The sequence below is a fragment of the Meles meles genome, chromosome 6 (assembly GCF_922984935.1).
Source record: "Meles meles chromosome 6, mMelMel3.1 paternal haplotype, whole genome shotgun sequence".
In the NCBI taxonomy this organism is placed as follows: Eukaryota; Metazoa; Chordata; class Mammalia; order Carnivora; family Mustelidae; genus Meles; species Meles meles.
Window position 1 is genome coordinate 24,087,903 of NC_060071.1, and position 20,760 is coordinate 24,108,662.

Consider the following 20,760-nt stretch of genomic DNA (forward strand, 5'->3'; position numbering starts at 1 on the left):
CCCGGTCCCCGGAGGGCTCTGCACGGGCCCGAGGCCTCCTCCCAAGGGCAACCGCCCCATGGCCCCCCCAACAGCCGAAAGCCACCCGCCGGCCAGTTCCCTCCCCCATGCTCCCGGGGCCCACAAGTCCTACCCGCCCTCGCAAGCCAAGGCACACCCAACCGTACCCCCCTTCCGCGGGCGCGCTTGCACGCCCGCGCCCCTACGCAGGCACACACACGCGCACACACAGAGACACCGACCCGTGACCACACGCACACACCCTCGGCACACGCACACTCGCACCCGACGCCACGGAGGTCCCACCCGTCCGCGGCCTTGACTGGCCTGCGTGCGGGGCATCCGGCCCGGCTGCCGCCCGGACTGCGGGACAGAGGGACAGGCACAGGCAGAGGCAGGAGGCCTTGCCCCCAGGCCCGTTCGGAGCCGCGTGGCGAGCTACGCCACTGGGTCCTTTGCTCACGCGTGCGTGCTCCTTTTCCACACTTGTCAGGCGCGGTGCGACGCCGGGTGGGCTCACGGTGACCCCAGAGAAGATGGCCTTCCTGTCCTCGGATGCGCGGAGCTTGGCCGGGTCCGCGGACGAAGTGCGGACCAGCGCGGGCACCCTGCGGACGGATCGGCGAGACGGTAAGCCTGCCGCCGCCTCCGGCGGCTCCCCTGGCGCCGGGATTTCGCGCGCCTGCCGGAGAGGCTGCCAGTGCGCGCCAGCCTTGTGGCGAGCGGGGTCTGGCCCCCAGTGGAGGTTGCACCCTTGCTCTTGCCCAGGGGCGTGGTTCCGGTTGGGCCAGGCTGCTGCTGCTGCTGCAGGGCTCTGAGGCCACCCAGCCTGCCCCGTTCAGTTGGCCTGGCGGCCCCGAATGTGCTCGGATCGATGATGACTCCCTCCTTCTGCATTCCTTGGAAAAGCTGAACAAAATGAGTGAGAACTCCCTACCGTCGTTCTCATCGAAACTGAGGTCCAGCACGTTGTCTCCCCCGGGGACGGTAGGAGTGAGGGACAGCTTCCCCTCGGTCACACGCCGGCAGCCCACCCCCACCCCCACCACCGCGGCAACCACCGCTACCGGCAGCACCACCAGACCAGCAGCAGCACCAGCAGCACCACCACCACCACCACCACCACCACCACCACCACCACCTTCAGCCCGCAGGGTCCTCGGCCTCTTGAAAGCCGCATGTGGGGCTCAGGGCCCGGGGGGCGTATCCCCCCTTCCGCTGGCACGGAGGTCCTCGGAGACGTGGCCGGGCCCTTGTGGCGCGTCGGGCAGATGGCATCCCGGTCGTGGGAGTCCCGCAGGCAGGCGCTGGGCGAGGCCCTGTGAGCGCCTGTCCCGGAGCAGCGTGGGCCAGTGTGGCGCTCCAGGCGGAGCTCCTGGGGGAGCGTGTGGTTAGAGGCTGGCAGCGGCAGGCGCCATGCGTTCCGAGGAGAGCCCCGGGCCGGGCAAGCGGCGATGCGTGCCCGGGCCCCTCCTCCCGGTGGCATCGGTGGTGCGCCCCAGGGTCTCGGGGGCAGAGGGCCAAGGCCAGGACGCTGCCCTGGACAGCGCAGGGGTGGATCCCCGTGGAGGCCCCGTGGGGCCCCACGAGGCCCGTGGCGGGAGACCAGGCTGAAAGTGGAGCCACCGGGCAGGCTCTTGCCCTCGACAGACACGGCGGGGCCGGGGGAGGGAGGCCGGCGGGCTGATGGTGGGGACCTGCGTGGCGCGAACCTCCGGTTGTATGCTGACACAGCCGGTCACGGCTGCGAGGGTTGTGGGGGCCGTGCCCTCCAGCACCCGTCCCCGTTGGGCGGCCACCTGGTGGCTACGGCGGCCGGGTTCGGGGTGTCTCGGGGCCGCGTTTCGGTCCCTTAGCGGAGTGCCCCTGGGGCCTCCGTCCCCGAGGAGCGGCGACCGGTGGGCGTCTTCCCGGGGTCCCGAGGGTGTGCGTTTGCCATGAACCCCGGCGCGGCCGGGACGGTGTCCGCTGGCGCGGGCCCCCGAGGCCACGGAGAGCTTGCCCCGCACCCGGGCCTGGGCCCGCGGAGCTGGAGGTGCTTCTGCCGAGGTGCCTGTGACTGGTGGACCCGATGCCCCGGAGCCCCGGGGCACGGGGCACGCTCCTGACCTGTCCTTGCGGGCTTGTGCCCCAGGCAGGGCAGGGCAGGGCAAGCCCCGGGATCCCGGAGGCCAGTCCGGATCTGGGCCTTGGGCAAAGGTGGAGCTGGTTAAAGGGCCGGCTGTCGTGGGCTGGAGGAAAGGTGGCCTCCTTCCCTCACTCCTCGCGCCTTTCTGCGGCGTCGCGCTGGGTGAGCGACGCCACCCGGGCCAGGGCCCTTGTCCCTGCGCTGAGCGAGGGGTCCTGCCTAGAGTCCCGCAGGGTGTCTGACGGAGACGTCCGCTTGGCTTGGGGCCGGGCGTTGTAAGATCCCTGCCTTGGCCGGGGCGTGGCCAGTGGGAACACAGGGTAGGTGGTGGTGGGGAGATGCCGGGCACGCCGGAGCCTGCGCACCGGGACCGAGCGGCCGAATGAGTGCCCCTTCCCTCAGGGGCGGTCCCCACGAAGCCCGCTGACCCTGGACACACCCCTGCGCTGGGTGGGAACGGGCCCTGCCTTCAGTCGGGCGGTCAGCCGGCCGCCCGGGGACCACGGGAAGCACATGACAAGAGCTGTGCCGGCTGAGCACCAAGGGCCTTTGGGCGGAGTGCGCGGGTGGTGGCGCCTGGTCCCGGGTCCAAGCGCCCCCTCTTCTCGCGAGGGCTGTGGTTCGGCATAGGGCCAGGCCCTGACGTCCCAGGGTTTGCCGTGTCCGTGGGCCCTGGGATTTTGTCGGTGGTCGCTGAGGGTCGGTGTCCTGCGGTCACGCCGGGACAGGGGTCACGGCGACAGAGGTCCCATGGCAGGGGCCTCCGCCCCCGCCAGCGTTAGCGGCTGGAGACGGCGTGCTCTGCCTTGCCAGGAGGACTAGGACACGCGGGGTCTCTGGCCTTTTTCCGCCACCCCTCGGCGGTGTGGACCGTGGCGCTCGGAGTTTCCGTGGCACCGATCTTGCGGCACGGCCTGGCGCGCCGGGAGGCCTGGGTTCCCGGTCCCCGGAGGGCTCTGCACGGGCCCGAGGCCTCCTCCCAAGGGCAACCGCCCCATGGCCCCCCCAACAGCCGAAAGCCACCCGCCGGCCAGTTCCCTCCCCCATGCTCCCGGGGCCCACAAGTCCTACCCGCCCTCGCAAGCCAAGGCACACCCAACCGTACCCCCCTTCCGCGGGCGCGCTTGCACGCCCGCGCCCCTACGCAGGCACACACACGCGCACACACAGAGACACCGACCCGTGACCACACGCACACACCCTCGGCACACGCACACTCGCACCCGACGCCACGGAGGTCCCACCCGTCCGCGGCCTTGACTGGCCTGCGTGCGGGGCATCCGGCCCGGCTGCCGCCCGGACTGCGGGACAGAGGGACAGGCACAGGCAGAGGCAGGAGGCCTTGCCCCCAGGCCCGTTCGGAGCCGCGTGGCGAGCTACGCCACTGGGTCCTTTGCTCACGCGTGCGTGCTCCTTTTCCACACTTGTCAGGCGCGGTGCGACGCCGGGTGGGCTCACGGTCACCCCAGAGAAGATGGCCTTCCTGTCCTCGGATGCGCGGAGCTTGGCCGGGTCCGCGGACGAAGTGCGGACCAGCGCGGGCACCCTGCGGACGGATCGGCGAGACGGTAAGCCTTCCGCCGCCTCCGGCGGCTCCCCTGGCGCCGGGATTTCGCGCGCCTGCCGGAGAGGCTGCCAGTGCGCGCCAGCCTTGTGGCGAGCGGGGTCTGGCCCCCAGTGGAGGTTGCACCCTTGCTCTTGCCCAGGGGCGTGGTTCCGGTTGGGCCAGGCTGCTGCTGCTGCTGCAGGGCTCTGAGGCCACCCAGCCTGCCCCGTTCAGTTGGCCTGGCGGCCCCGAATGTGCTCGGATCGATGATGACTCCCTCCTTCTGCATTCCTTGGAAAAGCTGAACAAAATGAGTGAGAACTCCCTACCGTCGTTCTCATCGAAACTGAGGTCCAGCACGTTGTCTCCCCCGGGGACGGTAGGAGTGAGGGACAGCTTCCCCTCGGTCACACGCCGGCAGCCCACCCCCACCCCCACCACCGCGGCAACCACCGCTACCGGCAGCACCACCAGACCAGCAGCAGCACCAGCAGCACCACCACCACCACCACCACCACCACCACCACCACCACCTTCAGCCCGCAGGGTCCTCGGCCTCTTGAAAGCCGCATGTGGGGCTCAGGGCCCGGGGGGCGTATCCCCCCTTCCGCTGGCACGGAGGTCCTCGGAGACGTGGCCGGGCCCTTGTGGCGCGTCGGGCAGATGGCATCCCGGTCGTGGGAGTCCCGCAGGCAGGCGCTGGGCGAGGCCCTGTGAGCGCCTGTCCCGGAGCAGCGTGGGCCAGTGTGGCGCTCCAGGCGGAGCTCCTGGGGGAGCGTGTGGTTAGAGGCTGGCAGCGGCAGGCGCCATGCGTTCCGAGGAGAGCCCCGGGCTGGGCAAGCGGCGATGCGTGCCCGGGCCCCTCCTCCCGGTGGCATCGGTGGTGCGCCCCAGGGTCTCGGGGGCAGAGGGCCAAGGCCAGGACGCTGCCCTGGACAGCGCAGGGGTGGATCCCCGTGGAGGCCCCGTGGGGCCCCACGAGGCCCGTGGCGGGAGACCAGGCTGAAAGTGGAGCCACCGGGCAGGCTCTTGCCCTCGACAGACACGGCGGGGCCGGGGGAGGGAGGCCGGCGGGCTGATGGTGGGGACCTGCGTGGCGCGAACCTCCGGTTGTATGCTGACACAGCCGGTCACGGCTGCGAGGGTTGTGGGGGCCGTGCCCTCCAGCACCCGTCCCCGTTGGGCGGCCACCTGGTGGCTACGGCGGCCGGGTTTGGGGTGTCTCGGGGCCGCGTTTTGGTCCCTTAGCGGAGTGCCCCTGGGGCCTCCGTCCCCGAGGAGCGGCGACCGGTGGGCGTCTTCCCGGGGTCCCGAGGGTGTGCGTTTGCCATGAACCCCGGCGCGGCCGGGACGGTGTCCGCTGGCGCGGGCCCCCGAGGCCACGGAGGGCTTGCCCCGCACCCGGGCCTGGGCCCGCGGAGCTGGAGGTGCTTCTGCCGAGGTGCCTGTGACTGGTGGACCCGATGCCCCGGAGCCCCGGGGCACGGGGCACGCTCCTGACCTGTCCTTGCGGGCTTACGCCCCAGGCAGGGCAGGGCAGGGCAAGCCCCGGGATCCCGGAGGCCAGTCCGGATCTGGGCCTTGGGCAAAGGTGGAGCTGGTTAAAGGGCCGGCTGCCGTGGGCTGGAGGAGAGGTGGCCTCCTTCCCTCGCTCCTCGCGCCTTTCCACGGCGTCGCGCTGGGTGAGCGACGCCGCCCGGGCCAGGGCCGTTGTCCCTGCGCCGAGCGAGGGGTCCTGCCTAGAGTCCCGCAGGGTGTCTGACGGAAACGTCCGCTTGGCTTGGGGCCGGGCGTTGTAAGATCCCTGCCTTGGCCGGGGCGTGGCCTGTGGGAACACAGGGTAGGTGGGGGTGGGGAGATGCCGGGCACGCCGGAGCCTGCGCACCGGGACCGAGCGGCCGAATGAGTGCCCCTTCCCTCAGGGGTGGTCCCCACGAAGCCCGCTGGCCCTGGACACACCCCTGCGCTGGGTGGGAACGGGCCCTGCCTTCAGTCGGGCGGTCAGCCGGCCGCCCGGGGACCACGGGAAGCACATGACAAGAGCTGTGCCGGCTGAGCACCAAGGGCCTTTGGGCGGAGTGCGCGGGTGGTGGCGCCTGGTCCCGGGTCCAAGCGCCCCCTCTTCTCGCGAGGGCTGTGGGTCGGCATAGGGCCAGGCCCTGACGTCCCAGGGTTTGCCGTGTCCGTGGGCCCTGGGATTTTGTCGGTGGTCGCTGAGGGTCGGTGTCCTGCGGTCACGCCGGGACAGGGGTCACGGCGACAGAGGTCCCATGGCAGGGGCCTCCGCCCCCGCCAGCGTTAGCGGCTGGAGACGGCGTGCTCTGCCTTGCCAGGAGGACTCGGTCACGCGGGGTCTCTGGCCTTTTTCCGCCACCCCTCGGCGGTGTGGACCGTGGCGCTCGGAGTTTCCGTGGCACCGATCTTGCGGCACGGCCTGGCGCGCCGGGAGGCCTGGGTTCCCGGTCCCCGGAGGGCTCTGCCCGGGCCCGAGGCCTCCTCCCAAGGGCAACCGCCCCGTGGCCCCCCCAACAGCCGAAAGCCACCCGCCAGCCAGTTCCCTCCCCCATGCTCCCGGGGCCCACAAGTCCTACCCGCCCTCGCAAGCCAAGGCACACCCAACCGTACAACCCTTCCGCGGACGAGCTCGCACGCCCGCGCCCCTACGCAGGCACACACACGCGCACACACAGAGACACCGACCCGTGACCACACGCACACACCCTTGGCACACGCACACTCGCACCCGACGCCACGGAGGTCCCGCCCGTCCGCGGCCTTGACTGGCCTGCGTGCGGGGCATCCGGCCCGGCTGCCGCCCGGACTGCGGGACAGAGGGACAGGCACAGGCAGAGGCAGGAGGCCTTGCCCCCAGGCCCGTTCGGAGCCGCGTGGCGAGCTACGCCCCTGGGTCCTTTGCTCACGCGTGCGTGCTCCTTTTCCACACTTGTCAGGCGCGGTGCGACGCCGGGTGGGCTCACGGTCACCCCAGAGAAGATGGCCTTCCTGTCCTCGGATGCGCGGAGCTTGGCCGGGTCCGCGGACGAAGTGCGGACCAGCGCGGGCACCCTGCGGACGGATCGGCGAGACGGTAAGCCTGCCGCCGCCTCCGGCGGCTCCCCTGGCGCCGGGATTTCGCGCGCCTGCCGGAGAGGCTGCCAGTGCGCGCCAGCCTTGTGGCGAGCGGGGTCTGGCCCCCAGTGGAGGTTGCACCCTTGCTCTTGCCCAGGGGCGTGGTTCCGGATGGGCCAGGCTGCTGCTGCTGCTGCAGGGCTCTGAGGCCACCCAGCCTGCCCCGTTCAGTTGGCCTGGCGGCCCCGAATGTGCTCGGATCGATGATGACTCCCTCCTTCTGCATTCCTTGGAAAAGCTGAACAAAATGAGTGAGAACTCCCTACCGTCGTTCTCATCGAAACTGAGGTCCAGCACGTTGTCTCCCCCGGGGACGGTAGGAGTGAGGGACAGCTTCCCCTCGGTCACACGCCGGCAGCCCACCCCCACCCCCACCACCGCGGCAACCACCGCCACCGGCAGCACCACCAGACCAGCAGCAGCACCAGCAGCACCACCACCACCACCACCACCACCACCACCACCACCACCTCCAGCCCGCAGGGTCCTCGGCCTCTTGAAAGCCGCATGTGGGGCTCAGGGCCCGGGGGGCGTATCCCCCCTTCCGCTGGCACGGAGGTCCTCGGAGACGTGGCCGGGCCCTTGTGGCGCGTCGGGCAGATGGCATCCCGGTCGTGGGAGTCCCGCAGGCAGGCGCTGGGCGAGGCCCTGTGAGCGCCTGTCCCGGAGCAGCGTGGGCCAGTGTGGCGCTCCAGGCGGAGCTCCTGGGGGAGCGTGTGGTTAGAGGCTGGCAGCGGCAGGCGCCATGCGTTCCGAGGAGAGCCCCGGGCCGGGCAAGCGGCGATGCGTGCCCGGGCCCCTCCTCCCGGTGGCATCGGTGGTGCGCCCCAGGGTCTCGGGGGCAGAGGGCCAAGGCCAGGACGCTGCCCTGGACAGCGCAGGGGTGGATCCCCGTGGAGGCCCCGTGGGGCCCCACGAGGCCCGTGGCGGGAGACCAGGCTGAAAGTGGAGCCACCGGGCAGGCTCTTGCCCTCGACAGACACGGCGGGGCCGGGGGAGGGAGGCCGGCGGGCTGATGGTGGGGACCTGCGTGGCGCGAACCTCCGGTTGTATGCTGACACAGCCGGTCACGGCTGCGAGGGTTGTGGGGGCCGTGCCCTCCAGCACCCGTCCCCGTTGGGCGGCCACCTGGTGGCTACGGCGGCCGGGTTTGGGGTGTCTCGGGGCCGCGTTTTGGTCCCTTAGCGGAGTGCCCCTGGGGCCTCCGTCCCCGAGGAGCGGCGACCGGTGGGCGTCTTCCCGGGGTCCCGAGGGTGTGCGTTTGCCATGAACCCCGGCGCGGCCGGGACGGTGTCCTCTGGCGCGGGCCCCCGAGGCCACGGAGGGCTTGCCCCGCACCCGGGCCTGGGCCCGCGGAGCTGGAGGTGCTTCTGCCGAGGTGCCTGTGACTGGTGGACCCGATGCCCCGGAGCCCCGGGGCACGGGGCACGCTCCTGACCTGTCCTTGCGGGCTTACGCCCCAGGCAGGGCAGGGCAGGGCAAGCCCCGGGATCCCGGAGGCCAGTCCGGATCTGGGCCTTGGGCAAAGGTGGAGCTGGTTAAAGGGCCGGCTGCCGTGGGCTGGAGGAGAGGTGGCCTCCTTCCCTCGCTCCTCGCGCCTTTCCGCGGCGTCGCGCTGGGTGAGCGACGCCGCCCGGGCCAGGGCCGTTGTCCCTGCGCCGAGCGAGGGGTCCTGCCTAGAGTCCCGCAGGGTGTCTGACGGAAACGTCCGCTTGGCTTGGGGCCGGGCGTTGTAAGATCCCTGCCTTGGCCGGGGCGTGGCCTGTGGGAACACAGGGTAGGTGGGGGTGGGGAGATGCCGGGCACGCCGGAGCCTGCGCACCGGGACCGAGCGGCCGAATGAGTGCCCCTTCCCTCAGGGGTGGTCCCCACGAAGCCCGCTGGCCCTGGCCACACCCCTGCGCTGGGTGGGAACGGGCCCTGCCTTCAGTCGGGCGGTCAGCCGGCCGCCCGGGGACCACGGGAAGCACATGACAAGAGCTGTGCCGGCTGAGCACCAAGGGCCTTTGGGCGGAGTGCGCGGGTGGTGGCGCCTGGTCCCGGGTCCAAGCGCCCCCTCTTCTCGCGAGGGCTGTGGGTCGGCATAGGGCCAGGCCCTGACGTCCCAGGGTTTGCCGTGTCCGTGGGCCCTGGGATTTTGTCGGTGGTCGCTGAGGGTCGGTGTCCTGCGGTCACGCCGGGACAGGGGTCACGGCGACAGAGGTCCCATGGCAGGGGCCTCCGCCCCCGCCAGCGTTAGCGGCTGGAGACGGCGTGCTCTGCCTTGCCAGGAGGACTCGGTCACGCGGGGTCTCTGGCCTTTTTCCGCCACCCCTCGGCGGTGTGGACCGTGGCGCTCGGAGTTTCCGTGGCACCGATCTTGCGGCACGGCCTGGCGCGCCGGGAGGCCTGGGTTCCCGGTCCCCGGAGGGCTCTGCCCGGGCCCGAGGCCTCCTCCCAAGGGCAACCGCCCCGTGGCCCCCCCAACAGCCGAAAGCCACCCGCCGGCCAGTTCCCTCCCCCATGCTCCCGGGGCCCACAAGTCTTACCCGCCCTCGCAAGCCAAGGCACACCCAACCGTACAACCCTTCCGCGGACGAGCTCGCACGCCCGCGCCCCTACGCTGGCACACACACGCGCACACACAGAGACACCGACCCGTGACCACACGCACACACCCTCGGCACACGCACACTCGCACCCGACGCCACGGAGGTCCCGCCCGTCCGCGGCCTTGACTGGCCTGCGTGCGGGGCATCCGGCCCGGCTGCCGCCCGGACTGCGGGACAGAGGGACAGGCACAGGCAGAGGCAGGAGGCCTTGCCCCCAGGCCCGTTCGGAGCCGCGTGGCGAGCTACGCCCCTGGGTCCTTTGCTCACGCGTGCGTGCTCCTTTTCCACACTTGTCAGGCGCGGTGCGACGCCGGGTGGGCTCACGGTCACCCCAGAGAAGATGGCCTTCCTGTCCTCGGATGCGCGGAGCTTGGCCGGGTCCGCGGACGAAGTGCGGACCAGCGCGGGCACCCTGCGGACGGATCGGCGAGACGGTAAGCCTGCCGCCGCCTCCGGCGGCTCCCCTGGCGCCGGGATTTCGCGCGCCTGCCGGAGAGGCTGCCAGTGCGCGCCAGCCTTGTGGCGAGCGGGGTCTGGCCCCCAGTGGAGGTTGCACCCTTGCTCTTGCCCAGGGGCGTGGTTCCGGTTGGGCCAGGCTGCTGCTGCTGCTGCAGGGCTCTGAGGCCACCCAGCCTGCCCCGTTCAGTTGGCCTGGCGGCCCCGAATGTGCTCGGATCGATGATGACTCCCTCCTTCTGCATTCCTTGGAAAAGCTGAACAAAATGAGTGAGAACTCCCTACCGTCGTTCTCATCGAAACTGAGGTCCAGCACGTTGTCTCCCCCGGGGACGGTAGGAGTGAGGGACAGCTTCCCCTCGGTCACACGCCGGCAGCCCACCCCCACCCCCACCACCGCGGCAACCACCGCTACCGGCAGCACCACCAGACCAGCAGCAGCACCAGCAGCACCACCACCACCACCACCACCACCACCACCACCACCACCTTCAGCCCGCAGGGTCCTCGGCCTCTTGAAAGCCGCATGTGGGGCTCAGGGCCCGGGGGGCGTATCCCCCCTTCCGCTGGCACGGAGGTCCTCGGAGACGTGGCCGGGCCCTTGTGGCGCGTCGGGCAGATGGCATCCCGGTCGTGGGAGTCCCGCAGGCAGGCGCTGGGCGAGGCCCTGTGAGCGCCTGTCCCGGAGCAGCGTGGGCCAGTGTGGCGCTCCAGGCGGAGCTCCTGGGGGAGCGTGTGGTTAGAGGCTGGCAGCGGCAGGCGCCATGCGTTCCGAGGAGAGCCCCGGGCCGGGCAAGCGGCGATGCGTGCCCGGGCCCCTCCTCCCGGTGGCATCGGTGGTGCGCCCCAGGGTCTCGGGGGCAGAGGGCCAAGGCCAGGACGCTGCCCTGGACAGCGCAGGGGTGGATCCCCGTGGAGGCCCCGTGGGGCCCCACGAGGCCCGTGGCGGGAGACCAGGCTGAAAGTGGAGCCACCGGGCAGGCTCTTGCCCTCGACAGACACGGCGGGGCCGGGGGAGGGAGGCCGGCGGGCTGATGGTGGGGACCTGCGTGGCGCGAACCTCCGGTTGTATGCTGACACAGCCGGTCACGGCTGCGAGGGTTGTGGGGGCCGTGCCCTCCAGCACCCGTCCCCGTTGGGCGGCCACCTGGTGGCTACGGCGGCCGGGTTCGGGGTGTCTCGGGGCCGCGTTTCGGTCCCTTAGCGGAGTGCCCCTGGGGCCTCCGTCCCCGAGGAGCGGCGACCGGTGGGCGTCTTCCCGGGGTCCCGAGGGTGTGCGTTTGCCATGAACCCCGGCGCGGCCGGGACGGTGTCCGCTGGCGCGGGCCCCCGAGGCCACGGAGGGCTTGCCCCGCACCCGGGCCTGGGCCCGCGGAGCTGGAGGTGCTTCTGCCGAGGTGCCTGTGACTGGTGGACCCGATGCCCCGGAGCCCCGGGGCACGGGGCACGCTCCTGACCTGTCCTTGCGGGCTTGTGCCCCAGGCAGGGCAGGGCAGGGCAAGCCCCGGGATCCCGGAGGCCAGTCCGGATCTGGGCCTTGGGCAAAGGTGGAGCTGGTTAAAGGGCCGGCTGTCGTGGGCTGGAGGAAAGGTGGCCTCCTTCCCTCACTCCTCGCGCCTTTCTGCGGCGTCGCGCTGGGTGAGCGACGCCACCCGGGCCAGGGCCCTTGTCCCTGCGCTGAGCGAGGGGTCCTGCCTAGAGTCCCGCAGGGTGTCTGACGGAGACGTCCGCTTGGCTTGGGGCCGGGCGTTGTAAGATCCCTGCCTTGGCCGGGGCGTGGCCAGTGGGAACACAGGGTAGGTGGTGGTGGGGAGATGCCGGGCACGCCGGAGCCTGCGCACCGGGACCGAGCGGCCGAATGAGTGCCCCTTCCCTCAGGGGCGGTCCCCACGAAGCCCGCTGACCCTGGACACACCCCTGCGCTGGGTGGGAACGGGCCCTGCCTTCAGTCGGGCGGTCAGCCGGCCGCCCGGGGACCACGGGAAGCACATGACAAGAGCTGTGCCGGCTGAGCACCAAGGGCCTTTGGGCGGAGTGCGCGGGTGGTGGCGCCTGGTCCCGGGTCCAAGCGCCCCCTCTTCTCGCGAGGGCTGTGGTTCGGCATAGGGCCAGGCCCTGACGTCCCAGGGTTTGCCGTGTCCGTGGGCCCTGGGATTTTGTCGGTGGTCGCTGAGGGTCGGTGTCCTGCGGTCACGCCGGGACAGGGGTCACGGCGACAGAGGTCCCATGGCAGGGGCCTCCGCCCCCGCCAGCGTTAGCGGCTGGAGACGGCGTGCTCTGCCTTGCCAGGAGGACTAGGACACGCGGGGTCTCTGGCCTTTTTCCGCCACCCCTCGGCGGTGTGGACCGTGGCGCTCGGAGTTTCCGTGGCACCGATCTTGCGGCACGGCCTGGCGCGCCGGGAGGCCTGGGTTCCCGGTCCCCGGAGGGCTCTGCACGGGCCCGAGGCCTCCTCCCAAGGGCAACCGCCCCATGGCCCCCCCAACAGCCGAAAGCCACCCGCCGGCCAGTTCCCTCCCCCATGCTCCCGGGGCCCACAAGTCCTACCCGCCCTCGCAAGCCAAGGCACACCCAACCGTACCCCCCTTCCGCGGGCGCGCTTGCACGCCCGCGCCCCTACGCAGGCACACACACGCGCACACACAGAGACACCGACCCGTGACCACACGCACACACCCTCGGCACACGCACACTCGCACCCGACGCCACGGAGGTCCCACCCGTCCGCGGCCTTGACTGGCCTGCGTGCGGGGCATCCGGCCCGGCTGCCGCCCGGACTGCGGGACAGAGGGACAGGCACAGGCAGAGGCAGGAGGCCTTGCCCCCAGGCCCGTTCGGAGCCGCGTGGCGAGCTACGCCACTGGGTCCTTTGCTCACGCGTGCGTGCTCCTTTTCCACACTTGTCAGGCGCGGTGCGACGCCGGGTGGGCTCACGGTCACCCCAGAGAAGATGGCCTTCCTGTCCTCGGATGCGCGGAGCTTGGCCGGGTCCGCGGACGAAGTGCGGACCAGCGCGGGCACCCTGCGGACGGATCGGCGAGACGGTAAGCCTGCCGCCGCCTCCGGCGGCTCCCCTGGCGCCGGGATTTCGCGCGCCTGCCGGAGAGGCTGCCAGTGCGCGCCAGCCTTGTGGCGAGCGGGGTCTGGCCCCCAGTGGAGGTTGCACCCTTGCTCTTGCCCAGGGGCGTGGTTCCGGTTGGGCCAGGCTGCTGCTGCTGCTGCAGGGCTCTGAGGCCACCCAGCCTGCCCCGTTCAGTTGGCCTGGCGGCCCCGAATGTGCTCGGATCGATGATGACTCCCTCCTTCTGCATTCCTTGGAAAAGCTGAACAAAATGAGTGAGAACTCCCTACCGTCGTTCTCATCGAAACTGAGGTCCAGCACGTTGTCTCCCCCGGGGACGGTAGGAGTGAGGGACAGCTTCCCCTCGGTCACACGCCGGCAGCCCACCCCCACCCCCACCACCGCGGCAACCACCGCTACCGGCAGCACCACCAGACCAGCAGCAGCACCAGCAGCACCACCACCACCACCACCACCACCACCACCACCACCACCTTCAGCCCGCAGGGTCCTCGGCCTCTTGAAAGCCGCATGTGGGGCTCAGGGCCCGGGGGGCGTATCCCCCCTTCCGCTGGCACGGAGGTCCTCGGAGACGTGGCCGGGCCCTTGTGGCGCGTCGGGCAGATGGCATCCCGGTCGTGGGAGTCCCGCAGGCAGGCGCTGGGCGAGGCCCTGTGAGCGCCTGTCCCGGAGCAGCGTGGGCCAGTGTGGCGCTCCAGGCGGAGCTCCTGGGGGAGCGTGTGGTTAGAGGCTGGCAGCGGCAGGCGCCATGCGTTCCGAGGAGAGCCCCGGGCTGGGCAAGCGGCGATGCGTGCCCGGGCCCCTCCTCCCGGTGGCATCGGTGGTGCGCCCCAGGGTCTCGGGGGCAGAGGGCCAAGGCCAGGACGCTGCCCTGGACAGCGCAGGGGTGGATCCCCGTGGAGGCCCCGTGGGGCCCCACGAGGCCCGTGGCGGGAGACCAGGCTGAAAGTGGAGCCACCGGGCAGGCTCTTGCCCTCGACAGACACGGCGGGGCCGGGGGAGGGAGGCCGGCGGGCTGATGGTGGGGACCTGCGTGGCGCGAACCTCCGGTTGTATGCTGACACAGCCGGTCACGGCTGCGAGGGTTGTGGGGGCCGTGCCCTCCAGCACCCGTCCCCGTTGGGCGGCCACCTGGTGGCTACGGCGGCCGGGTTTGGGGTGTCTCGGGGCCGCGTTTTGGTCCCTTAGCGGAGTGCCCCTGGGGCCTCCGTCCCCGAGGAGCGGCGACCGGTGGGCGTCTTCCCGGGGTCCCGAGGGTGTGCGTTTGCCATGAACCCCGGCGCGGCCGGGACGGTGTCCGCTGGCGCGGGCCCCCGAGGCCACGGAGGGCTTGCCCCGCACCCGGGCCTGGGCCCGCGGAGCTGGAGGTGCTTCTGCCGAGGTGCCTGTGACTGGTGGACCCGATGCCCCGGAGCCCCGGGGCACGGGGCACGCTCCTGACCTGTCCTTGCGGGCTTACGCCCCAGGCAGGGCAGGGCAGGGCAAGCCCCGGGATCCCGGAGGCCAGTCCGGATCTGGGCCTTGGGCAAAGGTGGAGCTGGTTAAAGGGCCGGCTGCCGTGGGCTGGAGGAGAGGTGGCCTCCTTCCCTCGCTCCTCGCGCCTTTCCACGGCGTCGCGCTGGGTGAGCGACGCCGCCCGGGCCAGGGCCGTTGTCCCTGCGCCGAGCGAGGGGTCCTGCCTAGAGTCCCGCAGGGTGTCTGACGGAAACGTCCGCTTGGCTTGGGGCCGGGCGTTGTAAGATCCCTGCCTTGGCCGGGGCGTGGCCTGTGGGAACACAGGGTAGGTGGGGGTGGGGAGATGCCGGGCACGCCGGAGCCTGCGCACCGGGACCGAGCGGCCGAATGAGTGCCCCTTCCCTCAGGGGTGGTCCCCACGAAGCCCGCTGGCCCTGGACACACCCCTGCGCTGGGTGGGAACGGGCCCTGCCTTCAGTCGGGCGGTCAGCCGGCCGCCCGGGGACCACGGGAAGCACATGACAAGAGCTGTGCCGGCTGAGCACCAAGGGCCTTTGGGCGGAGTGCGCGGGTGGTGGCGCCTGGTCCCGGGTCCAAGCGCCCCCTCTTCTCGCGAGGGCTGTGGGTCGGCATAGGGCCAGGCCCTGACGTCCCAGGGTTTGCCGTGTCCGTGGGCCCTGGGATTTTGTCGGTGGTCGCTGAGGGTCGGTGTCCTGCGGTCACGCCGGGACAGGGGTCACGGCGACAGAGGTCCCATGGCAGGGGCCTCCGCCCCCGCCAGCGTTAGCGGCTGGAGACGGCGTGCTCTGCCTTGCCAGGAGGACTCGGTCACGCGGGGTCTCTGGCCTTTTTCCGCCACCCCTCGGCGGTGTGGACCGTGGCGCTCGGAGTTTCCGTGGCACCGATCTTGCGGCACGGCCTGGCGCGCCGGGAGGCCTGGGTTCCCGGTCCCCGGAGGGCTCTGCCCGGGCCCGAGGCCTCCTCCCAAGGGCAACCGCCCCGTGGCCCCCCCAACAGCCGAAAGCCACCCGCCGGCCAGTTCCCTCCCCCATGCTCCCGGGGCCCACAAGTCCTACCCGCCCTCGCAAGCCAAGGCACACCCAACCGTACAACCCTTCCGCGGACGAGCTCGCACGCCCGCGCCCCTACGCTGGCACACACACGCGCACACACAGAGACACCGACCCGTGACCACACGCACACACCCTCGGCACACGCACACTCGCACCCGACGCCACGGAGGTCCCGCCCGTCCGCGGCCTTGACTGGCCTGCGTGCGGGGCATCCGGCCCGGCTGCCGCCCGGACTGCGGGACAGAGGGACAGGCACAGGCAGAGGCAGGAGGCCTTGCCCCCAGGCCCGTTCGGAGCCGCGTGGCGAGCTACGCCCCTGGGTCCTTTGCTCACGCGTGCGTGCTCCTTTTCCACACTTGTCAGGCGCGGTGCGACGCCGGGTGGGCTCACGGTCACCCCAGAGAAGATGGCCTTCCTGTCCTCGGATGCGCGGAGCTTGGCCGGGTCCGCGGACGAAGTGCGGACCAGCGCGGGCACCCTGCGGACGGATCGGCGAGACGGTAAGCCTGCCGCCGCCTCCGGCGGCTCCCCTGGCGCCGGGATTTCGCGCGCCTGCCGGAGAGGCTGCCAGTGCGCGCCAGCCTTGTGGCGAGCGGGGTCTGGCCCCCAGTGGAGGTTGCACCCTTGCTCTTGCCCAGGGGCGTGGTTCCGGTTGGGCCAGGCTGCTGCTGCTGCTGCAGGGCTCTGAGGCCACCCAGCCTGCCCCGTTCAGTTGGCCTGGCGGCCCCGAATGTGCTCGGATCGATGATGACTCCCTCCTTCTGCATTCCTTGGAAAAGCTGAACAAAATGAGTGAGAACTCCCTACCGTCGTTCTCATCGAAACTGAGGTCCAGCACGTTGTCTCCCCCGGGGACGGTAGGAGTGAGGGACAGCTTCCCCTCGGTCACACGCCGGCAGCCCACCCCCACCCCCACCACCGCGGCAACCACCGCTACCGGCAGCACCACCAGACCAGCAGCAGCACCAGCAGCACCACCACCACCACCACCACCACCACCACCACCACCACCTTCAGCCCGCAGGGTCCTCGGCCTCTTGAAAGCCGCATGTGGGGCTCAGGGCCCGGGGGGCGTATCCCCCCTTCCGCTGGCACGGAGGTCCTCGGAGACGTGGCCGGGCCCTTGTGGCGCGTCGGGCAGATGGCATCCCGGTCGTGGGAGTCCCGCAGGCAGGCGCTGGGCGAGGCCCTGTGAGCGCCTGTCCCGGAGCAGCGTGGGCCAGTGTGGCGCTCCAGGCGGAGCTCCTGGGGGAGCGTGTGGTTAGAGGCTGGCAGCGGCAGGCGCCATGCGTTCCGAGGAGAGCCCCGGGCCGGGCAAGCGGCGATGCGTGCCCGGGCCCCTCCTCCCGGTGGCATCGGTGGTGCGCCCCAGGGTCTCGGGGGCAGAGGGCCAAGGCCAGGACGCTGCCCTGGACAGCGCAGGGGTGGATCCCCGTGGAGGCCCCGTGGGGCCCCACGAGGCCCGTGGCGGGAGACCAGGCTGAAAGTGGAGCCACCGGGCAGGCTCTTGCCCTCGACAGACACGGCGGGGCCGGGGGAGGGAGGCCGGCGGGCTGATGGTGGGGACCTGCGTGGCGCGAACCTCCGGTTGTATGCTGACACAGCCGGTCACGGCTGCGAGGGTTGTGGGGGCCGTGCCCTCCAGCACCCGTCCCCGTTGGGCGGCCACCTGGTGGCTACGGCGGCCGGGTTTGGGGTGTCTCGGGGCCGCGTTTTGGTCCCTTAGCGGAGTGCCCCTGGGGCCTCCGTCCCCGAGGAGCGGCGACCGGTGGGCGTCTTCCCGGGGTCCCGAGGGTGTGCGTTTGCCATGAACCCCGGCGCGGCCGGGACGGTGTCCGCTGGCGCGGGCCCCCGAGGCCACGGAGGGCTTGCCCCGCACCCGGGCCTGGGCCCGCGGAGCGGGAGGTGCTTCTGCCGAGGTGCCTGTGACTGGTGGACCCGATGCCCCGGAGCCCCGGGGCACGGGGCACGCTCCTGACCTGTCCTTGCGGGCTTACGCCCCAGGCAGGGCAGGGCAGGGCAAGCCCCGGGATCCCGGAGGCCAGTCCGGATCTGGGCCTTGGGCAAAGGTGGAGCTGGTTAAAGGGCCGGCTGCCGTGGGCTGGAGGAGAGGTGGCCTCCTTCCCTCGCTCCTCGCGCCTTTCCGCGGCGTCGCGCTGGGTGAGCGACGCCGCCCGGGCCAGGGCCGTTGTCCCTGCGCCGAGCGAGGGGTCCTGCCTAGAGTCCCGCAGGGTGTCTGACGGAAACGTCCGCTTGGCTTGGGGCCGGGCGTTGTAAGATCCCTGCCTTGGCCGGGGCGTGGCCTGTGGGAACACAGGGTAGGTGGGGGTGGGGAGATGCCGGGCACGCCGGAGCCTGCGCACCGGGACCGAGCGGCCGAATGAGTGCCCCTTCCCTCAGGGGTGGTCCCCACGAAGCCCGCTGGCCCTGGACACACCCCTGCGCTGGGTGGGAACGGGCCCTGCCTTCAGTCGGGCGGTCAGCCGGCCGCCCGGGGACCACGGGAAGCACATGACAAGAGCTGTGCCGGCTGAGCACCAAGGGCCTTTGGGCGGAGTGCGCGGGTGGTGGCGCCTGGTCCCGGGTCCAAGCGCCCCCTCTTGTCGCGAGGGCTGTGGGTCGGCATAGGGCCAGGCCCTGACGTCCCAGGGTTTGCCGTGTCCGTGGGCCCTGGGATTTTGTCGGTGGTCGCTGAGGGTCGGTGTCCTGCGGTCACGCCGGGACAGGGGTCACGGCGACAGAGGTCCCATGGCAGGGGCCTCCGCCCCCGCCAGCGTTAGCGGCTGGAGACGGCGTGCTCTGCCTTGCCAGGAGGACTCGGTCACGCGGGGTCTCTGGCCTTTTTCCGCCACCCCTCGGCGGTGTGGACCGTGGCGCTCGGAGTTTCCGTGGCACCGATCTTGCGGCACGGCCTGGCGCGCCGGGAGGCCTGGGTTCCCGGTCCCCGGAGGGCTCTGCCCGGGCCCGAGGCCTCCTCCCAAGGGCAACCGCCCCGTGGCCCCCCCAACAGCCGAAAGCCACCCGCCAGCCAGTTCCCTCCCCCATGCTCCCGGGGCCCACAAGTCCTACCCGCCCTCGCAAGCCAAGGCACACCCAACCGTACAACCCTTCCGCGGACGAGCTCGCACGCCCGCGCCCCTACGCAGGCACACACACGCGCACACACAGAGACACCGACCCGTGACCACACGCACACACCCTTGGCACACGCACACTCGCACCCGACGCCACGGAGGTCCCGCCCGTCCGCGGCCTTGACTGGCCTGCGTGCGGGGCATCCGGCCCGGCTGCCGCCCGGACTGCGGGACAGAGGGACAGGCACAGGCAGAGGCAGGAGGCCTTGCCCCCAGGCCCGTTCGGAGCCGCGTGGCGAGCTACGCCCCTGGGTCCTTTGCTCACGCGTGCGTGCTCCTTTTCCACACTTGTCAGGCGCGGTGCGACGCCGGGTGGGCTCACGGTCACCCCAGAGAAGATGGCCTTCCTGTCCTCGGATGCGCGGAGCTTGGCCGGGTCCGCGGACGAAGTGCGGACCAGCGCGGGCACCCTGCGGACGGATCGGCGAGACGGTAAGCCTGCCGCCGCCTCCGGCGGCTCCCCTGGCGCCGGGATTTCGCGCGCCTGCCGGAGAGGCTGCCAGTGCGCGCCAGCCTTGTGGCGAGCGGGGTCTGGCCCCCAGTGGAGGTTGCACCCTTGCTCTTGCCCAGGGGCGTGGTTCCGGATGGGCCAGGCTGCTGCTGCTGCTGCAGGGCTCTGAGGCCACCCAGCCTGCCCCGTTCAGTTGGCCTGGCGGCCCCGAATGTGCTCGGATCGATGATGACTCCCTCCTTCTGCATTCCTTGGAAAAGCTGAACAAAATGAGTGAGAACTCCCTACCGTCGTTCTCATCGAAACTGAGGTCCAGCACGTTGTCTCCCCCGGGGACGGTAGGAGTGAGGGACAGCTTCCCCTCGGTCACACGCCGGCAGCCCACCCCCACCCCCACCACCGCGGCAACCACCTCTACCGGCAGCACCACCAGACCAGCAGCAGCACCAGCAGCACCACCACCACCACCACCACCACCACCACCACCACCACCTCCAGCCCGCAGGGTCCTCGGCCTCTTGAAAGCCGCATGTGGGGCTCAGGGCCCGGGGGGCGTATCCCCCCTTCCGCTGGCACGGAGGTCCTCGGAGACGTGGCCGGGCCCTTGTGGCGCGTCGGGCAGATGGCATCCCGGTCGTGGGAGTCCCGCAGGCAGGCGCTGGGCGAGGCCCTGTGAGCGCCTGTCCCGGAGCAGCGTGGGCCAGTGTGGCGCTCCAGGCGGAGCTCCTGGGGGAGCGTGTGGTTAGAGGCTGGCAGCGGCAGGCGCCATGCGTTCCGAGGAGAGCCCCGGGCCGGGCAAGCGGCGATGCGTGCCCGGGCCCCTCCTCCCGGTGGCATCGGTGGTGCGCCCCAGGGTCTCGGGGGCAGAGGGCCAAGGCCAGGACGCTGCCCTGGACAGCGCAGGGGTGGATCCCCGTGGAGGCCCCGTGGGGCCCCACGAGGCCCGTGGCGGGAGACCAGGCTGAAAGTGGAGCCACCGGGCAGGCTCTTGCCCTCGACAGACACGGCGGGGCCGGGGGAGGGAGGCCGGCGGGCTGATGGTGGGGACCTGCGTGGCGCGAACCTCCGGTTGTATGCTGACACAGCCGGTCACGGCTGCGAGGGTTGTGGGGGCCGTGCCCTCCAGCACCCGTCCCCGTTGGGCGGCCACCTGGTGGCTACGGCGGCCGGGTTTGGGGTGTCTCGGGGCCGCGTTTTGGTCCCTTAGCGGAGTGCCCCTGGGGCCTCCGTCCCCGAGGAGCGGCGACCGGTGGGCGTCTTCCCGGGGTCCCGAGGGTGTGCGTTTGCCATGAACCCCGGCGCGGCCGGGACGGTGTCCTCTGGCGCGGGCCCCCGAGGCCACGGAGGGCTTGCCCCGCACCCGGGCCTGGGCCCGCGGAGCTGGAGGTGCTTCTGCCGAGGTGCCTGTGACTGGTGGACCCGATGCCCCGGAGCCCCGGGGCACGGGGCACGCTCCTGACCTGTCCTTGCGGGCTTACGCCCCAGGCAGGGCAGGGCAGGGCAAGCCCCGGGATCCCGGAGGCCAGTCCGGATCTGGGCCTTGGGCAAAGGTGGAGCTGGTTAAAGGGCCGGCTGCCGTGGGCTGGAGGAGAGGTGGCCTCCTTCCCTCGCTCCTCGCGCCTTTCCGCGGCGTCGCGCTGGGTGAGCGACGCCGCCCGGGCCAGGGCCGTTGTCCCTGCGCCGAGCGAGGGGTCCTGCCTAGAGTCCCGCAGGGT

The 20,760-nt window shown here is 71.9% G+C and overlaps 1 protein-coding gene and 7 non-coding genes across 8 annotated transcripts in view; all 8 read left to right on the forward strand.

The window, feature by feature from the left end:
* The window catches only part of LOC123943504, a 110,513-nt gene that overhangs the window by 54,008 nt on the left and 35,745 nt on the right, over nucleotides 1-20,760 (forward strand). Inside the window, exons 18-24 of the mRNA XM_046007801.1 lie at nucleotides 494-630; nucleotides 3,560-3,696; nucleotides 6,626-6,762; nucleotides 9,692-9,828; nucleotides 12,758-12,894; nucleotides 15,824-15,960; nucleotides 18,890-19,026. Coding sequence (XP_045863757.1) covers nucleotides 494-630; nucleotides 3,560-3,696; nucleotides 6,626-6,762; nucleotides 9,692-9,828; nucleotides 12,758-12,894; nucleotides 15,824-15,960; nucleotides 18,890-19,026 — 959 coding nt within the window. The remainder of the gene's footprint in view (nucleotides 1-493; nucleotides 631-3,559; nucleotides 3,697-6,625; nucleotides 6,763-9,691; nucleotides 9,829-12,757; nucleotides 12,895-15,823; nucleotides 15,961-18,889; nucleotides 19,027-20,760) is intronic.
* Nucleotides 869-963, forward strand: LOC123945107. Its single transcript, XR_006819026.1, has one exon. It is a non-coding gene; the product is annotated as a small nucleolar RNA SNORD116 (small nucleolar RNA).
* On the forward strand, nucleotides 3,935-4,029 carry LOC123945108. Its single transcript, XR_006819027.1, has one exon. It is a non-coding gene; the product is annotated as a small nucleolar RNA SNORD116 (small nucleolar RNA).
* Nucleotides 7,001-7,095, forward strand: LOC123945109. The gene has a single exon (XR_006819028.1). It is a non-coding gene; the product is annotated as a small nucleolar RNA SNORD116 (small nucleolar RNA).
* Nucleotides 10,067-10,161, forward strand: LOC123945110. The gene has a single exon (XR_006819029.1). It is a non-coding gene; the product is annotated as a small nucleolar RNA SNORD116 (small nucleolar RNA).
* Nucleotides 13,133-13,227, forward strand: LOC123945111. Its single transcript, XR_006819030.1, has one exon. It is a non-coding gene; the product is annotated as a small nucleolar RNA SNORD116 (small nucleolar RNA).
* LOC123945112 lies at nucleotides 16,199-16,293 on the forward strand. Its single transcript, XR_006819031.1, has one exon. It is a non-coding gene; the product is annotated as a small nucleolar RNA SNORD116 (small nucleolar RNA).
* LOC123945113 lies at nucleotides 19,265-19,359 on the forward strand. The gene has a single exon (XR_006819032.1). It is a non-coding gene; the product is annotated as a small nucleolar RNA SNORD116 (small nucleolar RNA).